The sequence below is a fragment of the Desmodus rotundus genome, chromosome 5 (assembly GCF_022682495.2).
Source record: "Desmodus rotundus isolate HL8 chromosome 5, HLdesRot8A.1, whole genome shotgun sequence".
In the NCBI taxonomy this organism is placed as follows: Eukaryota; Metazoa; Chordata; class Mammalia; order Chiroptera; family Phyllostomidae; genus Desmodus; species Desmodus rotundus.
The window spans coordinates 24,248,834-24,272,823 of NC_071391.1; the positions used below are offsets into that span (position 1 = coordinate 24,248,834).

Consider the following 23,990-nt stretch of genomic DNA (forward strand, 5'->3'; position numbering starts at 1 on the left):
TTACAGCTTTTCCCAAAACTAAAATCACTTTTGAAAGAGAAGAGATTTCAGACCATCTGTGAGATCCAGGAAAATATTTCAGGGCAGCTGATGGCGACTGGGAGAACTGTGTGAGGTCCCACGGTGCCTACTTTGAAGGGGACTGAGGCGTCATTGTTCTATGCACAGTACTTCTTGTATCTTGTATCTTCTTCAGTAAATGTCTCTGTTTTTCATATTACATGGCTGGATACCTTCTGGACAGATGTGGTATATTAACTAAAGAGCACTAGTGGTTTGCTGCTGCTGAAGTAGATGTACCTCCTTTGCCCACTGCCCCGTTGCCCTACCATATTCTACGTTTCAATTCCCCTTCTCGTAGCTCTCCTTTTTCCTAAACTCTTTTGAAAAAGGAAGTGAGGGACAAATACCATATGATCTCACCTTTAACGGGAACATAAGCAATAGAAGAAAAAAGCAAACAAAATATAACCAGAGACATTGGAATTTCAATTTTCTAACTAATGGCAAGTCAGGCTGTTTAGTGTTAATGAGAGTAATACTATAGGATTTTGGTTAAGTGCAGAGATTGTGTGGCCAGACTACCTGGATTTGAGTCTTGTCTCTGACACCTGCCTGCTCTGTGACCTTTGGCAAGTTACTTAATCCCTCAGTTTACTTATATGTAAAAGGGGGAAATAATATAGTACTGTTTGAGGATTAAGTGAAGCTATATGTGCTTAAAACAGTGATTGTCGCAGTAAGTGCCATGGAAGTATTAGCTATTATTATTGCTACTGTTTTTATCCATAGGGTATACCATTCATCCCTTGTCTGGCTTCTGGACTGGGTTAGCATACGTATAATTGGGCAAGTAAGGTCTAAAAGCTGTGGAACTGTTCAAGGAAGACTCTGGGACTCTGCTTACAACTTCAGGGTGCAGCGCACAATAGAGGGTGAGGTTAGAGAAGTGTTTCTCCCCTCACCCCTGCACTAAGTGGTAATGGCATCCCAAGCACAGGAATGTTTGGGAACACCCCAAGGCAGCACCTTCCCAGGGACCTTATTGTTCTTGTGATGGTCAGGGACTGAGAAAAAAAATTGGAAGGATTTTGAGGGGGATAAAGTGCTGTATTAAAACAATGGGATTATCATGCTGGAAGCATTAAGGACAATCCTACCTTGCAACGCACATCCCATTGGGCCAACACTATCAACAAACTATTGGGCCAGATGGTTCAGGACTGGGCTCACAATTGCAATATTGCATTCTTCTGTTTATGATTGGAAGTGAATGATTTGTATTAAAATAATCACAATAATCAGAATAGCCATTGAGTGGTTGTTAAATTTAAAAGCGTTTGGTGGTAAGTTAAATTGTGTGAAGTATTTTAGTGAGCATTTTCAATCAATCAATGGACAGCATTTCTGCTTATCTCTGTGTAGCAGGAGGCCATGCAAGTCTCTGCCGATTACGTTCTCCTGTTTAGGAGGCATCCGAGAGCCCTTCTTACAGTAACTCCTCAGTACCGTGTTATCCTGCAATCCTATCCATAGTTTTTTTTTGGCAAGAGGTGGTTAGTTTGCCATCCACAGTCTTGCCAGTGTTTTTTGAGGTCACCTAGCTTGGGAGTTCTACCCAATAGGAATGCCCTTTACTGGCTGTTGATGAAATTAAACTTTCGGGGGAGTTGAATGTAAGTCATTCTAGGAGAGTGTGCAGAAAGTAATGTGGAATGGAAATGGGGAGATGCATGAGGAAGTTAGCAGAACCCATGAGGAGGCAGATAGAGGTAGGTTAGGTGATAGTGATACAGGAAGAGGAACACAGGAAAGATGAAGCTGCGGAATCAAAAGTTGGCAGTTTACCAGAGTTGTTCTTATGTGACTAGTGTGTCTTAGCAGTGGATGGATTTCTAATTCTCTTTGTGCCTTCCTGGAGTGGCTTCATTTTCTTAATTTTCTGTGTATCCTGGTAATAACCTGTGTCACCTACAACACTCAGGGTGTGTGACTTTCAGTGCCAAAGCCGGGATAGTCCTGAACAAACCAGGATGGGTTAGTCACCCTAATCTCAGGACTGCTGTGAAGCCTTTACCAACTTTACTCCCACCTACATAAATTTGCCTTCAGGGAATTCTCTTTTGCATTTAAAATTAATTCACACCCATAGTCCTAAGCAGTTTATTTAACATATACTCTCTCTTTATTAAGGGTTAGTTGCAAGCTTCTCAAGGGTAGGAGCCACATCTCTTTAAGTTTTATATTTTCTAATACTTAGCAGAGTGCTAGTGTTTAATAAATTAATCTAAGAATTAAAAAAATTACTTAGATTTTTTCAAGCGTTACCCAGCTTTTGTCTTTAAGTAAGTAATTAAGTTTAGTGGTTATGGATGTTGTTTTTATCTTGGGACAAGCTTGGGTTCAGTTTCTCCCTGTACTTGGGCAAGTTAATTAGCCTCTCTGAGCCACAATGTCTTAAATCTGGAAAGTGGGGATAACAATAGTACCTACTTTCCAGGGATATTGTAAGGATCAAGCAAAATAATGGCTAAAGGTGTAGTATTTTGTTTCGCACATAGAAGAAAACTAGTCACTATGTGGTACTCGTAATAACTGATTACAAATCAGGTCAGTGTATTCTTCCATGGATTGTTTCTTCCAGGGAGTTAATGTCATCCCAGGCAAAAGCAGTAATTAAAACTACTGAAGATTATTTGCAGCCTCAGTTTGGCCCCAACAGACTTCTGCTTTCAGCAGCAGTATCCGAAGGGTCAGGACTTCAGGGTTGCTCCACACATCAAAAAGCGTCAGATCATAGCCACGATGAAATATCAGATCCAGAGAGCTACAAATCAAACAGTAAAAACAATTCTTGTTTTATATCAGCCTCCAAGAGAAGCAGACCTGTCAGGGCTCCAGCGGGTCAACTGAGGTAATCAAAGCTGTCCTCTGTTCTTTTCAACCAACTGTTGAAGACTTTTCCTTTGAGCAGAATTTATAATGATTCAGTCGACTGTTTCAGACATTAAAATGTTGCACATCTCTGTCTCTGGGGTTTTGTTTCTGTTTTTGTTTTGTTTATTTTTTTCTTTGAGAGCATAAGAGTACGATGATTACATTTGTGGAAAACATGAAGTATACTTCAACTCAGACAATATGAAACTGAAAAAATATTTGGAGTACAAGTCAGTCTAGGACCCTGAAATATCTTTGCTTACCAGATATTTGTTTAAAAATAGAAATGTATACTTTTGATATTTAACCATTATTTTAAAATAAAATTAAATTGCAATGAAATTATTGTAAACCAATTTTGTGTATTTTCATATCAGGCTTATTATCTTAGACCTTTTTATCATAAACTTTTAACCTAAGAGTTTGTGGATAGAATAAAATGTTTGTAAAATAAAAATCAAACCAAGAAACTGATACTCCCCTTATTTACATATAATGAAGTAGGTGGATTTTTTAAATTTTAATTTCCCTCAAGTTTTTATTTTAAAATGTTTACTTTGCCCTCTGTGGCATTAAGAATTAACAGGGTTAGTTTGAGAACTCTGAAGTAAAAAATTTGACATTTTAGTCATTTACAGGTACTTTTGCTGAGAAAGTTATAAGTATTGACACTGGTTTTGACTGAAGAAAAAACTTAGAAATCTTCTCTTACTGCCTCCAAACAATTTGAAATGAAAGCAATTACAATTAACTTTAGAATAAAAAATTTATTTATAATCTATTTGAATTTGAAATCTTTTTTAAAAAGTCAAAGAACTTTGATAAACATGAAAACTTAAAAAGAACATTTCTCCACTTACTATTTCATAATGTTAAGACCATATTAGTATTTTTTTGCTTTCTATCAGAATTTATAACTATAATTTTTAAAAATAAGCGTTGTGATGCTTTATAAGTAAAATAATTAAAAGGACTTATTCTGACATGTGCTTTACATGAACAGGTTTGGCAGACTTATCCTATGTTAAATGTTTTCAAATACTTAAGTAGTTACATGCAATTATAAAAAGTTTTTTTGAAGAATACTTACAAATAATCATTTGGGCTTATAGCTGTAAAAAAATATCCAGGATAATATCTTTTGGAATGTTTTTCCTAGTTAACATGCACCAATTTCTACTTCTTTTTCCTCTTCAGAGTTGCAGAGTTCTCTTCAAAATTTCAGTCGGTTCAGAATTGGGCTAGAATGCCTCAAAGACAGAAACTTCAACCCAGAGTGATTACAGTAACAGCCTACAAAAATGGATCTAGAACAGTTTTTGCCAAAGTTACTGCACCAACCATCTCCCTGGTAACTAATGTTCAAAAGTTTTCAGTGCTTCATTTCTTCCCTTACTCTCTTTATAATACAAAAGATAGAAAAATGACATTGATCATGTTCAAATTTTTTCTAAGCAATTGCTAATGTGTCAATTGCTTATGTATACGTAGAACTCACAGGCATTTCATTCCCTTTTCATCAATATATAAATAGTATATTTAGTTAAACAAATACAATGGCTTTATATCTTGTACAGCTATAAGAACATTTAACTGACAGAACATTTAAGGACTAAAATGAGACAATCATTACATATTCTTAGTGCCACAATTTACCTTTTATGTGTCCCTTTTCAACTACTAGAAAATAACTGTATTGGCGAAGTTACTCCAGGGAACTCTGGCAGTTGACTCGAATTTCAGTTTGGATTGTTAGCACCTTTTGTTTAATGGAAACGAGTTCCTCGTTGTTAATCACTTTCTCTTACCTCTTGCTGCCTCCCAGTTGCTGGAGGAGAGCACGGAGAAGCTGCGTCTGAACAAGGCCGCGCGACGAGTGTTCCTGGCAGACGGCACTGAAGCCCTCAAACCTGAAGATGTGCCCCATGAAGCCGACGTTTACGTTTCTGTGGGAGAGCCCTTCTTAGATCCATTCAAAAAAATTAAAGGTAAAAAGAAAAAGAAATTCCCACCCCCACATACAGTAAATTGCTTGAGGGATGCAATTAAAAAATGATTTCCATCCTGTCTTTTTTGCATGGTTTAACAAAACTAATGTTTACGCATTTACAGCTCAGTAAGAGGATAATGTGGTTAATGAAAGAAAAATCCACTGACAGCCACGTTTATTGCCCTTCATTAGCATTGGTGCTTAATTTAATATAGATCTGAATAGACATTAGGGAGCCTGCAGGAGGTTAAATGGTGAAAATATAATAAATTAAATCAGATTATTGAATTTACTGTTTAGTTTCTGTGACACCCAACAGACATAATTCATTAGATTTATTCTCTTAGAAAATAGTTCAAAGTTGCAAGTATCATTTATTCGTTTACTACTCTCTTGGTCATTTTTCAGATGGCACTAACATAATTATGAAAATGTGGCCAGTAATGAACACATAATTCTGGTATACATGTAATTTTCCTAGTAAAATTTTTCATAAGGTAAATGCTTCAGCTTGACTTTTTTTACCTTGAAATATATATATGTAATAGAAATTTTAATAATATGAATTATATATGAAATATAAACATAAAAATGTATAATTTTTAGACACATTTGCAGGTAAGGCTTTTTTTTAAAGTGTACTATTTATAACATTTTAGAAATGTAGAGATCCTCTAAAATAAAAAAACATTTTTTTTCTTTAGTGGTAAAGAATACATTTTAAGAGATAAATGATTGTACGCTAAGAATATTCTTCCAAGCATGTCATATCCAGAGTCTGTTATCAAATCCTGTGTATGGTAATTACATTTAAATGAAACAACTTTGGCGTATAAATTTAGTGTATCTAACTGCTGTACTCCCTTATGCTTTTTATACCTTTTTACAAGTAATTTTGTTCTGCAGCTGCTATAAAGCTGGTGAACTAAAGGCAAGTCTAGGCAGTAATTGCAGAAGTAGAAGAAAAGTAATCCTAGAATTCATTGCAGTTGAGGTGATGAAAATTCTTTATTAATGTTATTATATAAAATAATACTAAGATTTTTCTTTTATAATGTTTGATCATCAGGAAATAAATAATTTATTGAATTCAATAGAAAGTTCAATGTAATTTTGCCCTTGTAAAGAAACTTGTTGCTACAATACTCAGTAAAAATTACCTGTACGATAGAACAGACCCATGTAATTTTCAGCTTTTGCTTTAACTTTAGATATGGCTGCATTTATTTTTTATTCATTAATCATCTGCTTGTATATAAGCATGAGTCTTTGTGGGTCAATATTTCTATGAGTGCTTTATATATTCAGATATTTATATAATGCGTGCTTTCTTAAGAACCTTGGTAAGTTTTATTAATAAGAAATAACTTGCCTTTCATATGATAATGGTATTGTGGACGAGATATATAAAAATCGTTTACAGCTAAGCTTAGAAAATTTCCTGGATGTGCATGCCTAAAATAACAATATTATACACAGGACTAAGCTTGGTGGATGATTTTTAAATGTACAAACTCATTTCCTCCTATTTTGTGTTTTCCTCTTTTATCCTTTGAAAGCCAAGTCCAGAACAAAAACTTCTCTGCTTTGTCTGCATATCTTTGGCTGTGTTTCACTGTGACATGCACTGCTGTTCTTTTAGCACCAAAATGTTGGCACACACTCCTGAAAATTTCACACCATCTCTTGCTGGATCAGCAAGCTTAACCCACCAAAATCTGGTGTTGTGCAATGGTTTTTGACTGATAATCAATCTTTATGCTGCTCGACAGTTGTTGCTGGGACACGGAGTAGAGCAGGTGGCAGATGTGCCTTGTCTTTTGAGAAAAGAAATTGTAGGTGAGCTTGGACACAGACTAGCATATCACATGTCTATTAAAAGTCTTAGGGGTAAGTGTAGTGGGGAAAAAGCCACTCAGATCTAAGTTAAGCTCATGCATAAGCCTAATGGCTGGTGTTTGGTTTCTTTAAGAACATTGAGAATATAAATGTAAATAAATATTATGCATATGTGTGTATGTGTACGGTAATATACATGTATAACTTGATTTAGATAACTTGAGAGGGATGTGGGGAGATTTCATAATATATGTGTGTATGTTATGCATCTATATAAATATATATACATATTTCATATATATGTCCCATACACTTTTTCAAATCAAGTTAAAATTACCCTTCCTGCATGTGTCTTACAAATAAATCAATAACTTGTCAACTTGTTGTCCTGAATGTACCATAAAAATAAAACATGCATGAATAACTTTGAAGTTGGTAGATTAATTTAGGGTAAGGAAGCATTCTCAGAAGTTGGAAAATTGAACATTCTAAAGGCAGATAGTGGTAAAAGAATTGGCAGAATTGGGTGTTACTGTTTTATTTTTCTAAATGAGCATGGATATTTTATATACAATTAACCAACTGGCATTTGTATTAGCAAGTGGTCATTATTTCAATATACTGATTTTCATTCATTCAGCAAATATTCATTGAGAACATATTATATGCTGGGTACTGGCATAGATCAGACACAGGTGAAAAAAGAGGCTAATAGTCTGATTTCTTTTTTATCATTATTCTTTCATCTCTGATTTTAAATTCAATTTATTGAACTTTAAATTTAGGCCAATAAATATTTATTAAGGACCTACTATACGTGTAGTCCTGGCATAGGGAGAGAAGCCTTGGTCTTGAAAGAACATAAACTGGGTAAATAAGGTATAAATCCTTCAAACCGAGAACCCTATTCAACAATGGGAATCAAACGCGTCCTCCAAAGGAAAGTTTACTTCATTTCTGGCACAGGAAGGCCCAATAAGCCTATGTGTATTTTGGCAATTGTACAGCCATACTTCATTGTTTTCTTGTTCTTTAGAAAAGCAGTATAGATAATGAAATTGCCTTCCTTAAAGTATTTCCAGATTTGCTAAGGTAGAAATATATGTGCAGAAGATCTCTGATTTTCTTTTTTGCCTTGATGTAATATTTAATTAACTAATTTAGAGAATATCTCTGATTTTTTAAACTACTTTACTACCCCTTCGGAGTATCACTGTTGACAACCAGTGGCACAGGATTTAATGGAAAAGCCAGAGAGCTATTCATCACATACCTCAAAACACAAAGCTTTTCTGTAGAGGTCAGGCCAAGGTCAAAACTGACATGAAGCATTCCCTGTTAAAATGCAATATTAGAATAATTCTTGCATTTTGAAGTTGAATACTTAAGCAGAAAGATTAATAGTGTATGGGGGAAAATAGAGATATTTTTATAAAGACTGTTGATGATAATCAACTGTCTTAATAGGTCTTATAATTCTGACATTTGGAGATTCTAAAATTTATTAATGATTCGGCTAGAATTATGAAGGTGTAGTTAATGAATTGTTTGAAAAGTCATTTAAAAGTTTTCAGATTTATGAGCATGCAGTTTAGGTATTCAGTTTCTTAAATCCTCTGCCTAATGGTGGCACAGTGAAAATTCTTGGGTTAGATTCATGGGGGTTATTAGAGTTCAGCTCCCTTGCAACTGCTAGGCAGTGGAAACCTAGCTTAAGAAATGGTTCCCCCCCTGAAGTTGCTTGAATGCCTTAAAGAAGATGAGAGGGGAAACCTGTTTGGACGTAATTCATTAGGTCCAACTTTTAATGTATGTATTTCTGATTATTTTGAAATATTTTTAGTTTTAGAATTCTGTTCTTTTCCTATCTAACCTATTCTACTATTTGGCTTTTAGAGTTATCATGTACAGTGATTCAGTTAAGTCCTGAGGTTTGCTAACCAGAAGTGTAACTGAGTATTATGAATCAGAGTTTACCTCTTTCGTACACTGTATTGTGAAGTAGTCACTGAAAAAAATCCATGAAAAGAGTTCTTGATATTACACCTAAGATCTAAATTTAAACCTAGAGATTTTCTGCTGTCATGTGATCTACAAAATGAAATAATTTGCTGTGACAGCTTGTGATTGACAAGAATATGTGTGAGCACATTTAAAACAGGCCATCTTTTCATGTAGAAGTAAATGTCAGTGAAATGATGGATTCTCATCATTTTAATTATTGATGATTTGGAAATATTTCAATTCCGTGACACACAAGACACATCATAAATAGCAGCATAACACTTTTTCTCATATCTGCATCAATAATGAAATGTTCTGTCATATTTTGTTTTTTTAATGCATTAGTGTAATGAACCTGGCTTTGTACATTATATACTCTTCTATTATATATCTCCTGAGTTTGTTGATTTTTAAGTGGTTGTATTAAAAGCACAAGTTTCAAGAAGTGCCCACTGTCCACATCACATTGCACCTTGTTATTCTTGCTACGGGATCTTAAGACAATGCTACAGTGCTGCTGGCACCAAAGGCTACTTTTGTCCTGATACTGGTCTTCTTCTTTTTTTTTTTTTCAATTTTTCAATTATTTTATTGTTGTTCAATTACAGTTGTCTGCATTTTCTCCCCACCCCTCTACCCCACCCCAGCCAAATCCACCTCCCTCCCTTGCTTCCGCCCTCTGCCTTGGTTTTGTCCATGTGTCCTTTATAGTAGTTCCTGAAAACCCTTCTTCCCACTACCCCTTCCCCCCTCCCCTCTGGCTATTGTTAGATTGTTCTTAACTTCAGTGACTCTGGTTATATTTTATTTGCTTTTTTCTTTTGTTGATTATGTTCCAGTTAAAGGTGAGATCATATGGTATTTCTTGATGCTCACCTATAAAGTGACTACTACTCAACTTGGGCAGAGACAGCAGGAGTTTAGTGGGCTTTCCCAAACTCTCTGATATCTTATTGTTTGAATAGTGTATTTACTAGGTGAGATTATTTGTCAGTCCATTTTGTCTCCTACATAGCTGCATATACTCAAAAGCAGGAAAACGACATTCTGTAGAGAAAACATTTTCTTCTGAGATAGCACATGCTTCTTTTATTTCTACAAATGAGGGTAAAACTATAGGCATATATTTTTGTATTTCCAGATTCCAAAAATTTTAAACCTCATAATAAATGTACAGAGTACCCTTACTATAACAGATGTGGATTTAAAGATAATTGCAAGAGATAGACCCCCCTCCAAAACAATGTCCTTAGCTAATAGGAAAGTCCAGAACATACATGTGGCAGCATCTTCTTATATTGTCAAAATATGAAATCATTGAGAAATATCTAAATTTTTGACATTTTTATGTGTTTGATTATAGGCTGCTACCTGAGCCTTGCTGGGCATACTACATAATATATGTTACATGCACCATTAGGATATGGAGATCTCTCTCTCTCTCTATTTTTTTTTCTACATATATTATTTATATATATATATAAAGTTCATATATATGTGAACTTTTTTATATATGGTGTGTATATATATATATACACCATATGAACTTTTTGAAATCCAAAAAGTTTTATTCATAGAATCACATCTGACCTAAGAATTTTGGGTAAGGTCTTTTTCTCACATCTGCAAAGAACTCTGATAAATTTTGCTAAATGATATATTTTTTATTTATATATTTTTATTGTTGTTCAGTTACAGTCTTTTTTCCCCATTGCTCTTCCCTACCCTAGCTCCCCCACTCCCACAGTCAATCCCCCCATTGTCTGTGCCCATGAGTCCTCTATTCGTGAGATATGATAAATTTTAATTCTCACTGGGATATTAACTTAGAAGAGTTATAAATATTGTCTTCATTACTTGAATTGTTTGCTGCATGGGTGAGAGAAGACAGAATATCTCCCTGACTGAAAGAGTATGTGAGAGATAAAAAATTATTTTTTCCTGTCCATGGAGTCAGAGGAATAATTAAAAAGAGATCATTTATATTCAATCATTTCCTCAACAAATATCTGCACCAAGCCTTAAGGAAACGGTGTGAACAAGACAAAGGTCCCTCGGAGCTTAGCTTCTAGTGAGATGAAAGAGCACTAGATAATAAGTGTATGAAGAGCTAAGTAAGATACTTACTGACAGTAGTAGCTGTTGTAAAGGATAAAAAGGATGCTATCATAAGAATACGTAGTGTCATGGAAACAAGGAGGCAACTTTAAAAATGATGCAGGCATTTGCAATGATCTTTAAATCAAATCTATCAGGCCATTGTTTGTTTACCCTGCTAACTACTTTACCTGAGAATTCATTTATATATTATACAGTAACTGTTCAGAGGGTTTTGCCTTTCAAACCATTTGATTTTGAAGTTTGCAGACATCTGTTAGGAGAGATGAGAAACGCAGTATGATGTAGTGAAAAGAACACTAGACTTGAAGTCAGATGATCTTGAAAGATTCTAGTGTCTCTTCTATAACCTTGGGCAGATTGATCTGTGCTTTGACGTCCTTACCTATAAAATAGATGCAATTAAAGAATTATTGGATATTGTCTTGTTTTTCTAAATAATATAAATTGTTTGAAAATTATTTGTCTATAAATCCCTAGTCTAAAGAGAATACTGACAATAGCATTTTATAAACATAACTAAGATTCCAAGTGCTATTAAGGTCCCAGGGTTATTAACCAGAATTTTGTATTCACTCCTACCTCCCCAGAATAGCCAGTGGCATTGAAGAAAACAGCAACAAAAAGCATTCATCTCTACTTTCTTCACCACTGCCAAGAAAGCAAACTACACTGTGAAGATGGGCAATTCACGTAATTTCTCTAAGCCTCAGTTTCCTCATCCATAGACTGAGCCTAATTCTATACACCTCATTGCATAATTATAAGGAATGAATAAGGCGGTGTATGTAAAAGCCTCCTATGTATAATAGGTGCCTACAACATTGCATTTGCACCATATTTTCAGACAGGTTGTCACAAGTGCCTGATTTTACTACCAAAGGTATTTGGTACATCTAAGATCTTAAAAATCCATAGTACCCAATTAAAATGCCTGCCAAGCACTTGTGTGTACAGCATGGTATGAAAATCTGAATTAGAGCCTTTGAACTCTCACAGTCTCACAGGGCTTTTTGCCTTGAGAATTTTTTCTGGGGTGTTAGTCAAAATCAAGTCCTTTTATAAAAGGAGCCCCAAATGGCCTTGCTCTGTTCTACTCCAAGAGTTATATTTTAAAATATGTTCATGACCCAAGGCTAGCCTTAGCTTTAAGCTGCCATAACTTACTTAACGAAAGTTCATAGAAAAGTTCAGGGGAAGGATGACAACATTTTGATTGGCACAATAGATAGGACGTTTGTAATTTTAATCAAATTTAAATTGAAGACATACTTCAAATGATATGTCAGACTAGTGTTACTGAGTTAAAATCTAATGACAACCACTGTCATTATTAGTTAAATACAGCCATCACGCCTATAGCAATAAACGATGACACTTAAGAACATGCAGAAACAAAGAACACAAGCGTTGAGAGAAAAAAGAGTGACTAGAGACTCAGTTGAACTCAGGAATGTGACCTGGATTTAATCTATTTACCAAACATAGGAGCAATTGTATTTTAAGCAGATGATGTAATTGAATATAGCAGTGTGTTTTCTTACTGTCAGAGCATTTATATTTTAGAAGTTCATCTTGCATCATGAAATGGTGTGCTCGTTCACATTTAATGTCATTAACTGTACCTACTTGACAGTCAGCATTAATGTGTTTTCAAGTGTATTACCCAACTACAAGAGAACGCATTTTGAAAAATAAGATTTTTAATAAGCTCATAGATTTGGAGTTGCAAGTTTGCTGTTTTTATTCTGGTGAGAGAAGAAGGCAATATTCATTTTTGCCAGATATGTGCAAAATAGAAAATTACAATGCAGGAAGCACCCAGTTGTATTTAATCTTATAAGAGGCATTGGTTTGTTTTGGGGTTTTTTTTTAAGTAGATTAAGGAAATGTAATGATATTTTAATAGACCTTTTAACACAGAAGCAAGTTTGAAAGTGCTTTCTCTTTTCCATGATTTGGTTATAAACAAATTCATGAAAATAAAATAGGATGTGGATTTTTCAAAATCAAATATAAACTGTGGTTGGAGCATAACATTCTCTGAGTGCTGCAGGAGAGTAAGTGTATGGGCAGATGGGATATGACCCTTTGGGGAAGTATTTTCCAACCTTTTTTTAAGCCTTACAACTTCACTAGTTTGTAGCCCTCCAATCCCATTCTCACCCAATGGGCTCTCAACTTTCTAGAGAGAAATGCCGAAGAGAGAAAACCTGGGATAGATCTCATCCTTACTGCAATAGATCTCATCCTTATTGCCTTGGAACCCACTAGGTGTGACCAGCAAATTGATAGGAGGAGATGAGGTGATAAGGTGAGACTAGGACCCTTCTTTGGCAGTTAGTTGGGTATATAAAGACAGAGACTTGCTTAGAGTACTATCAACAAGGTAGAGATTTGAGAATTATCGGAAGGGAACTCCAAGGCTCCTGTTGAAATTCATGCATAGGCAGGCACTGTATTCAGTCCCCCGCTGTGGAAGCTCCCACCAGTAAGGATGAGCACTCGCTGCATTCTCAGTGTCCCTTTTTTTTAAATTTTAATTTTTATTGTTACTCAATTACAGTTGTGTGCTTTTTCTCCCCATCCCTCCACCCCACCCCAGCTGAACTGTCCTCCCTCCCCCACCTCCACCCTCCCCCTTGGTTTTGTCCATGTGTCCTTTATAGTAGTTCCTGTAATCCCCTCTCCTCACTGTCCCCTCCCCACTCCCCTCTGGCTATTGTTAGATTGTTCTTAACTTCCATGTCTCTGGTTATATTTTGTTTCCTTTTTTCTTCTATTGATTATGTTCCAGTTAAAAGTGAGATCATATGGTATTTGTTCCTCACCGTCTGGCTCATTTCACTTAGCAATGAGGTACCATCTCACACCAGTCAGAGTGGCCAACATGAACAAATCCACAAACAAATGTTGGAGAGGATGCAGAGAAAAGGGAACCCTAGTGCACTGTTGGTGGGAATGCAGACTGGTGAGGCCACTGTGGAAAACACTATGGAATTTCCTCAGAAAACTAAAAATGGAACTGCCCTTTGACCCAGCAATTCCGCTGCTGGGATTACACCCTAAGAACCCTGAAACACCAATCCAAAAGAACCTGTGCACCCCAATGTTCATAGCAGCACAATTTACAATAGCCAAGTACTGGAAGCAACCTGAGTGCCCATCAGTGTCCCTTTTTGTAATCAGATGTGTAATTGCTGGTGACATAAATGTCTCTTGTTTCCTCTAGACCAAGTTTGCTTAGGAAAGAAACCACAGCTGCCTTATTCATGATCATTTTCCAGTGCGGGGCCTGGTAGTCAGCAAATGTTCAGTGGACGAATGAAGAACCAAATGTAATAGGTACCATGGTGAACCATCCACATCCCCAGGAGTTGGTGGTGAGAGGCAAGAGAATAGACCTCATTAGAGCAGCCTGCTGGCCTGCAAACAGCGAGTGGACATTTAGAAGGAGTATATTAAAAATCCCCTACCCCAAATTCATATGTAGATTTGTGAATGTTTCCATTTGGCAGGGGGCCAGAGTAAGCCAGCCCAAGAATAATTACATTGCAGAGAGGCTAATGGTTATGCTAATGATTGTCTGAGACCAGACAATGGTCAGAAGTGGAGCGCTGGTGTAAATGATTCTCCCACAAACCTATAGATCTCAGATTTTCAGCCACACCACATCCTCTCAGGAGTGCTCTTCCTGCCTATTCTCTCCCCTCAGTCTTTGTATTTCTTACAGTACTTTGCATGCAGTAGGTGCTTATTAACTATTACTGGAAGGAAGAGGAGACCATATGACCTTTGGGAAGGCTCAGGGCACTGCTCACCAGTTGGGCTGGGCGCAGCTGAAGGACTGGAGCTAATTCCACCATGGGGCATGGGCGGGGAGGCTGTTTTCTAATTCTTACAAAGGTCCCAGTGAGTTTCAGCCCTGGGCAGGGTGCCAGGGTTTTGAGACTGGAAAGTTAAGGACAGAGGTGTAGAAAGCATTTGTTATCTGCGGCTAGTATATTTTCCTAGAAGTTTAAAGTAGGTTTAGATGACACTAAGTTTCTTTTTTAATACTCGGACTGCCTCCCCACATCATTTGATTACTCTATATTCCACCCTCCCAGCCTGAGATTAATCCTCTTCCTCACTGGAACCAAAACCTACTCAGGTCTTTGCTGAACATCCTCAGGTTCTCAGTGCTGGCAGGGAAGTATCAGATTCTGTTTTTCTTCTCACCTATGGATGTAATAATGTTTACCCTTGTCTGCCCTCAACCACATTTCTTTATATGAAGGTGTATGTCCCTAGAGCTGTGACGTACAGAAGAATCACCTGGTGCTGCTCAAGGTGGTCCCCTGGTTCTCCTGCAGGTTCTCATAGGAGGTCCATGGCCCACACTTTGAGGCATGTTGCTGTAGTAGGAAATGGATTTTGCCATAACACAAGGAAGATGTTTTCCAAAAGTCTCGCCTGTACAAAAGATGTAATGACCTGCTTTGGGGGGTATGGGACTTCTCAGTGTTGTGTATAAGGCTCTAATCTGGCTATTTCCCATCTTCCTTGCTCCATCTCTGACCACTGTGGGGAAGGGGCCAAACTTCCCTTTCCCTCCTCTGGTTCATTTTGGCTGGTTGAATAATTAAATCAACAGGAGGTAGGTTGACAAGAGAAAATCAAATTGAATATTGTGGGCACTGGAATCCCCCCCACACGAGGGACTCAGAGACCCCACATACAGGAGAGGTTCCGAGATGGAAAGCGGGACTGAGGTATGTGAGACATCCTGAGCCAGGGATGAGGTAGTGCGCCTCAGGGACTTCAAAGGCTCGCTGCAGGATGACAACAGACGTTCGGTAAATAGAGGTTTGCCCTGCTCTATGGGTAATTCAAAAGAAGTTATCGCTGATATCTCTCATTATGAGCAAGGCCCTTTAGTCCAATTCTTCTAGATATTGGTGTTTTTCTCCCATAAAATAAAAGACACATTTTTCATTTTTACCAATAACTTTATTGATTTGGATATTTTGAGTATGTCAGCTATCTCCTGCTACAGGCTTCTAGTGGGTAGAGGCCAGGGGTGCTGCTAAACATCTTCCAATGCATAAGACAGCCCCACAGCAAAGAGTTATTTGGCCAAAATGTTACTAGTACCAAGAAACTTCCCAAACCACTTTTGACACATTCAGTCAGTCACAGCACCTTCTCCATACACTGCACACGTTGTTTTTTGCATTTCAGGTGCATTTTTACCTTTCTTGAAATAATAAAGCATAATAAGGTGAAATTATTGCATATCTTCTTCTATCTTCAATATTAAAATGGCTGCAAAAATTTCACCAATTCTGCTAAGTTTCTTTTTAAACGAATGCTGATATGACAGCTGTCACAATACAATCAAACAAAATTGTTTTGAATGAAGTTAAAGACAACTACGTACTACTAGAGCCATCTTACAGAAAAAACTAAGCAAACTTTTAGGCCACCCCAATAGTTAAGGGGGCCAGGGGCGCACATATGCCTCTCTTGAACTTGAAGCTAAAATTACCTTTAGCTCAAAGTAATCTGCATACCACTGAGGCACATATTTGGGTGGTTCATTCTGGATCCCCAACATCACTTGGTGTTTACTCTCCTCCCAATGTTCCATATACTTCACCATTGTTTCCTCTATCTGGAGTAAGATCTCTCTCCTTTGCCCACTCCATGCATACTTCAAGTCCTACTTCATGTTCTTAACCGCTAGGCTATGCTGCCTGTGCAGTATATTAGTTAATGCACTTTAGTCATCATTGGTATTATTTTATTAGGCTGCTCTACGGGTTGCCTTAAAATCTTTACTTATATAAAAAGTTTAATATATTTTCAATAGTCTTTGCATGTTTATCAATATCAACAAAGATCTGGAAAGTAGGAGTATCTTTGAGAAACTATATCTTTTATGTTATAAATATTTTCAAATTTATTTTAAGGTTTACTTAATTATGTGGTTTTACTAGGTCCATTTAGAGTTCTTTCGGAAAACCTCTTTCGGACTTTAGAAATTGATTTATTGTTATTTTAGACTCATATTTTTAAGTGAGTTAATATCTTTAGATGGAATTGTGAGTACATTCCCTTTATTGGAGTAAAGTTTTGTTGGAATGAAGGTAGCATTATTCATTTACTCATTCAGCACTTAATGAGCACCACTGCATGCTTAGCCAAGTATACACGCAGTGATGGTACGGTGCGGTAAGTTCAGCAGTAGACGGCTCCACAGAGAGCAGGAAGGAGGGGGTCCAAGCTGAAAAAAGCTTCCTAGGATAGGTGACTTCCAAATAAAGTCTTGAGGAATACATAAAAATTTATCTTAACTATACTTTGAGTTTATTCTACTCTACTTCACTCCTTCTAGACCTCCGTTTGCCAAGAAGTTCTCCTTGGCAAGTTTTCTTCTTTTCTTGGAGAAATTCTATGCCATTGTGGTCATCCATGAGCATCAAAGTGGTAGATCAGTCATATTTAAGTTCATTCTGGGGAGAGGTAGGGAATAAAGATGGTAGGCACATACACACAAGCAATCAAGTTTATTTTGCACAATTGGTATGTTATGAAAACTGAAATAAAATTGCTATCAACTGAGCATTTGAATGCACAGGAAGAGTTTACACCCAATAACTATATTACGTGTAGTGAACTTGTTTATACTGTGGGGCAAAGTAATAAGAAATACAGGCTTGATTCCTCCCTTCTAAAGGTTTAAGTATGGAAGCAGAAATAGGATATATACTTATACAACATTTACATAAAAGTTCCAGAGAGTTTATGTTCTTTCCTTAGCACCCAGCACAGTGTCTGGCATATGGTAGGTTCTCTAGGTCGTTGTGGGACGGAACAATAAAGGAACGTGCTAAACCAGATTTTGAGAAGGCTTTGAGTGTGAATAGATGAAGTTAAAAATGAACTTGGGATAATGAACAGATCGGCTTTAAACTAGGGTAGGATAAAATCAGGAAGTTTGGGTAGTGTCAGGCTATTCAGAAACTCTTCTGTTAGAAGTAAGTTTAAGGAAAGGGACGGTGTGTTTTTCGTATTCCTTGCACATGGTCTGGCACACAGGATGGTCTCCAATAAGTTTTTGTTGACCACCTGACACAGACAGACAGGCTGACTAACTAGTGGAAAACTTCAAAAGCTAGCTCCAATATCTTTCTTTTCAGGCGATGACAGTTCAGCTGTAACTGGAGTGTAGAACGTCAGATGTCATGGAGGAGGATCAAATACAAATGGAAGTTCTTATGGATGACAGGAGGCTGAGAGAGAAATGGGCCAGTGGGACCAGCTGGGAATGGAAAGGAATGACAACACTTTTAATAGCGCCGTGAAGAACAAACAGCTGAGGGTTGGGCTTCCCTTGTTTAACTCTGGCTGGGATCAGGTTCCATAGAAGCAGAACCTGAGATGGGGAGTTTTGTGCAAGGGACTTAGTGAGGGAATACTCTTGGGTGAAACCTGGCCGTGAGTTAGGGAAGCAGCATACAGCAGAGGAAGAAGCTTGGCCAAGCCCGGTCCTGAGCTGAGATCTAGCTCCAGCCTGGAGGGGAAACTCCCTACATAGCTGGGGGGGGGGGACACCCCTAAGAGCTGTAGGGTGTTCCCTCGTTGAGGCAAGGAGACTGGCTGCTGTGTCCCCCAGTCCATCAGCCACTGGCTATGGGCTGCATCTCTAAGTAGGAGCAAAGAGCTCATCACCTCACAGGCATTTCCTGGCTACGTGGCTGGCTGGCTCCTTTCAGCCGAGGGCAGTTCTCAAGAGAATGATGAAGCTGTGAGGCAGTTGGTGGCTAGGACTCATCGCAGCTGGAGTTTGGGTGTATTAGCCCAAGGTAAAAGGAATATGAGGGGTGAAGGGCACCACCAGTGTCATCTACACTCTGCTGTAGCCTGTTCTGCATACAGTACCCTGCTGAGGAGCGTCCGATAGCTTCTCATCCCTTCCAGAATAAAATCCAAAACCTTTATCCTGGCCTCTACAATCTGGCCCCTTTATACATACAAACTTTATTTTTTCTTCTCACACACACCAAACTCATTCTCACCTCAGAGACTTTGTGCTTGATTTTCACTCTGTCTGGAATGATCTTCCCAGATTGTCATGACTACTTCCTTTTTTTTGAAGATTTTATTTATATTGTTTTAGAGAGAGGGGAAGGGAGGGAGAAAGAGAGAGAGAGAAACATCAATGTGTGAGGGAAGCATCGATCGGCTGCCTGTTGCATGCACCTCAAGTGGGGACCTGGCCTGCAACCCAGGCCTGTGCCCTGATTGGGAATTGAACTGGCAACCTTTCGCCTTGCGAGACAATGCTCAACCAACTGAGCCACACTAGTCGGTGCTGATGACTAACTTCTTGTGACTGGGGCCTTTCTACTCAGATGTCAGCTCTTTAGAGGGACCTTTCACAGTCTGTCTCACCCCAAGAGGCTGCGATCTGCACAAGCTATTGTGTCCTGTTCACAGCTGTCACCCTGGTACGTTGATGAGTGCGCACCCCACAAATATCATTGACTGAGTAAGCAATTGGCTGAAGAGAAATTAATAGAAGTTAATGGTTCAAGATCTCTCTGAGCTAATGGATAGCAGTAATAGAAATAAATGTGAAGTATGTATCAATTTGTGTGGAAAGATGTGAAATTTTAGGTACATTGAATTTGAGATAATGGCAAAAAATACATGGTAGAGACGGAATAGCATAGTGAGCAGCGGGACAGTTTCTAGAACTGAATTCACAATCCCGTGCTGCCATGGACTGGCTGCAAGATCCTGGGCAGGTTGTCTGTGCCTCGGTTTTCTCACCTAGAAACGAGGAAAATGATATTATCTGCCTCATGAAATTGTTGAAAGGGCTACATGAGTCAATACCTATACATCATATAAAACAGCATCTTGCTAACAGTAAGCATAATTTTGAATGGAATTTAAGGAATGTTACGTATAAAAGAGATAGAACCCCAGCTGGCACTCGGGTGAGAGAGTGAAGCACCTATGGGACAAAATCTAAGGGGATGCTCACTCGGAGGGTCGTCTACTTGCATTGCCTTGAGTTTTGGGCCCGCCACTCACCTCACTCTAATCCTGGCCCTTTTCTAAGTAGTAAAAGGGGAAAAAGCCCTTTCGGGCAAGATTCTGTAAATCTTGGCCCCTGTATCACCTCCTCCCTCTGGCCTTGGTTTCCTGCTGTTGCTAACCTCGGGTTGCCTCACTGTCTGTTGGTTGCTTCTCGGTCTTTTCCATCACCTACCTAACAAATTCTTTGTAATCAGTCCCTTCTGCTCAAGTGCTCCTAGTAGACTGTTTTTCTGGTTGGACCCTGACCAATGAAATGATTAATATATTCTAATATTCCATAATCAGCATAGGATTTCAGGGACATGGGGGAAGAAGTGAACATTTATGGAGTAATAACTTCAACAGGTTAGGTATTTTAACATATAAAATATTTGTCTCATCAGGGGTGGAATGGTACTCACTAGATACTTTGTAGATGATGTAGATACTCAGAGACGTATGGTGGGATAACTCATCTAGGGTCACTAAGTAACAGAGTTGAGATTCACACATAGATTTAAGGTTTATAACCTTTCTGCTATTCCAAGCATCTGGGGGGCATTCAGATTATGGGTAAACTCCTATCAATCTGCAAGAATTTGTGAACTTTTATTCCCCAGTGAGAGATTTTCCAATTTTATTTTCAGAGGCTCTAGTAGTTCCCCCCTTCCTCCTTCTCCTCTTCCTCCTTTATAGATTGTCATGAACTATACATAAAAATTTAATCATTTTAAAGCAAACGATTCAGTGGCATTTAATACATTCACAGTGTTGTACAATGACCACCTCTATGCAGGTGCAAAACATTTCCATCATTCCAACATAAAACCTCTTACCTATTAAATTTCTTCCCGTTCCCTCATTTTCCTAGCCCCTGGAAACCATCTGTCTGTAGTCTCTTCTGAGTATTTTATATAAAAAGAATTAACATATCAGCTTTTATGTTTTCCTTCTTTGATTTAGCATGTTTCGAAGTTCATCCACATTGTACCATGTATCTGTTCTTTCACTGCTAAACAATATTCCACTGCTTGTAGGTGTATTTTCGTGTTTTTATATTGTTTGTTTATTCATTTGTTCACTGGGGAATATTTGGTTCCCACCTTGGCCACTGTGAATAGTGTTGTTTTGAACATGTGTATGCATGATATTTAGTTAAGTACCTGTTAAGTTCTTTAGGGCATGTAGAAACTCATTAACTTCTAGTTTATAATTCTAATCCTAGTTCCTACCAATTTTAGATTACAAAATTACAAGATAGAATAATGAATATCTGTAAAAAGTTGTTTTCTCTTCTTGAAGGCTTAAGCATATCTATAATTTAGTTTCAGTTATTCTTCAAGTTTTGCTCGTATTTCTGCCTACTGGGCATGCGTGCACGTATGTACATGGGTGTGAGTATGTGTGTGAGTGAAAGACATCGAGAAATCAGAAGAGGGCCAGAACGACAAGTGTTTTTATTTTTGAATATTTAATGTAGCCATTCTCAGACTTGAAGATTATTTACAATGACTTGGTTGTATTTCTTATCAACACTAGTAGATTTTGTGTAAAATACTGCTTCCGGGTCAAAGAGGCCATGCTGCTTTCAAGGTAAGTGCTAATAGAGAAGTGTGATTTGCAAATTTGGGGTAAGCAAATGCTGCTATTTTCAGTTATATGCAAATAAATTTTATTCCTCTCAGGGTGTATAAAAAGCAGATGAGAGCAATCATTGCATTTTTGTATTTAGGTGAAAATTAAATACAATCTAAAATAAATTGAAAGCACAAATAAAGTAAACAACTCAGGTGCAAATTATTTACTTATGAAATGAAGCCTCTTGAAGAGAAAGGAATGCTGGCAGCAACTTAGCACGCGCATACCACCCTTCTTTTCTTACCCTTCCATTTTCAAAGTCATACATAGTAAGTTAGTTGCACTCCCACTAATATGAGTGGGAGTTTTGAAAGTTATATTCCTGTACACATCTTTGAAAATGTACAGGTCAAAGTAAACTGTTAATTGAAAACGAATGTTCATTTTTAGTGAAATAGTTTGAATCTCTCACCAAAAATGCCCTAAAAGGCACCTTTGTTTTAGTCACAAGGGAAGAATTATATATAAGATTACTTCCTATTTGGAGGTCATCATCTTTAAAGCAACATGGATAATAAATCATATTACAGAGGAAAATGCGTCCCCCACCCTAAAGAACACCGAAGTTCGGGGCCCCTGCTGTTGTGTAGTAAGCAAAGGACCTTGGACCCTTTTGCTGGACCCTTTCAGCCCAGTGCGTCTGATCAGTGGTAGAGGCGTGCTAAGGTGAATTTTAATTAGGACTAAATTGTGGTATTACTCTTTCATACCCTGAACATCTGTTCCCTTCAGAAATGATGATTTATGCAGGCTATCAGAGCAGACAGCTTGCTACAGCTTATGTCACGGTTAGTGGGAAGCTGGTGGTAGCATTTCAGAAAACCAGCATCTGAATGGAGACTGGCCAGTGTATATGATATAGGGAACAAGGGGAGGGGAAGTATGATGTGTCCATTTGTAATTTTGAAGCCAAATATTGACTTGACTTTAAAAAAAATTCTCTTCTAGACCATCTGCTGTTAATGAAGAAAGTAACTTGGACAATGAATGGGCTGATGTTTCCTACTGAAGTCGAAAGACCGAAAACCAAGCCTGTTCTTTCTAATAGAATGAAGAAACTTATGGGGAAGACCTCAGTCCGAATTCTGTTCTTTAAGAACGGCCTAGGGCACGACGGCTGCGAGATGGCAGTGGGAAAGGAAACGATGAGAAAGGTAATTCTGTATCAAAGATTGGAGTATAAATTACATTTCAAAGTTTTAATGGCTTTTGAAATGTGCTGGGTTTTTTCCTTCAAAACATCAATGTCAAGTAAAAAACTGAAATATTAAGAAGGCATTATATAGAACACAAAAAATCAGCCGTTTAGAAGTATACTTATTGTAATAACAATATAAATTACCTTATAAAAGCAACAATATTTTAGGAAATAATTTGGCTAACATAATTGATTATTCACCTAATAAAAGTTATGTTTACATTGGTGAAACATTCTAGTCAGTTACAATATTTCATACAATATTTAGATTGAAGCCAATCTAACCTAGTTTCAAAACTCAAATCTGCAAATAAATAAGACCTAGAAGCACCCCTGTTTCTTGAAAGAATTAGTAAAGCCCCAAGTAACTAAGATTCAGTTAAAGTATACATATATATTTTTAAAAGCAAATCTGATAGGCCTAAGACAAATCATGTAATGATCAAGCACACTTTAAAAAGCAAATTTTAAAGTATTACTTGTTACATAAATGCATGTTTTTCAGAAGGTGCTTATACCTTTCAGATCATTGTTTATATTTAAAAAAGGAGGAACCAATGAGAATATGAAAAAAATCCTTTTTTGACAGATAAGGATTTTTGAACCAATCTTAAAGCAGCCTAATAATAATGCTAATATTTATTAAATATTTATTAGAGATTAAAATATAACCAAATTGTTTAGGCTTTAATGCTGGATTCATCTTTCACTATGAGACCTTGGATAACTTACCTTCTCTGGGCCTCAATTTCTTCATCTAAAAAATGGCATAACAATAATGCCTATCTCATACAATTGGTATGAGGATTCAGTGTGGTGTTACTCAGAGACAGCAATGCCTGGCATTCATAGAGTTCCCAATAAATATTTATCATTCTTTTACTTAGTACTCATAACTATACATCTGATAGTCAGAAATTATTTTTCTTACTAATGGGAAATATTTATTATGAAATCAAGATAGGTATAAATCATTTTGTTATAGCAGATTATTTTTAAAATAATTATTGCTTGAAACAGGCAAATAGTTAACTAGATGCTAGAAATTTTTGTTACTAAATATTTTTTTTCCTCATTTCCTTATTTTTGTGATGTGTTATAACCACAACTGGGTAAGAGCATTTACTGAGAAGCTGGGAAACCAGGTTTGATTTCCTTCTTATCTACAGGTTTGGATTATGAGTAAAACAAGGG

The 23,990-nt window shown here is 37.3% G+C and overlaps 1 protein-coding gene across 1 annotated transcript in view; it reads left to right on the top strand.

The window, feature by feature from the left end:
- The window catches only part of DCDC1 (doublecortin domain containing 1), a 367,520-nt gene that overhangs the window by 30,812 nt on the left and 312,718 nt on the right, over window positions 1-23,990 (top strand). The window contains exons 2-5 of the mRNA XM_045194050.2: window positions 2,645-2,914; window positions 4,135-4,288; window positions 4,763-4,925; window positions 22,547-22,752. Coding sequence (XP_045049985.2) covers window positions 2,652-2,914; window positions 4,135-4,288; window positions 4,763-4,925; window positions 22,547-22,752 — 786 coding nt within the window. The 5' untranslated portion in view covers window positions 2,645-2,651. The remainder of the gene's footprint in view (window positions 1-2,644; window positions 2,915-4,134; window positions 4,289-4,762; window positions 4,926-22,546; window positions 22,753-23,990) is intronic.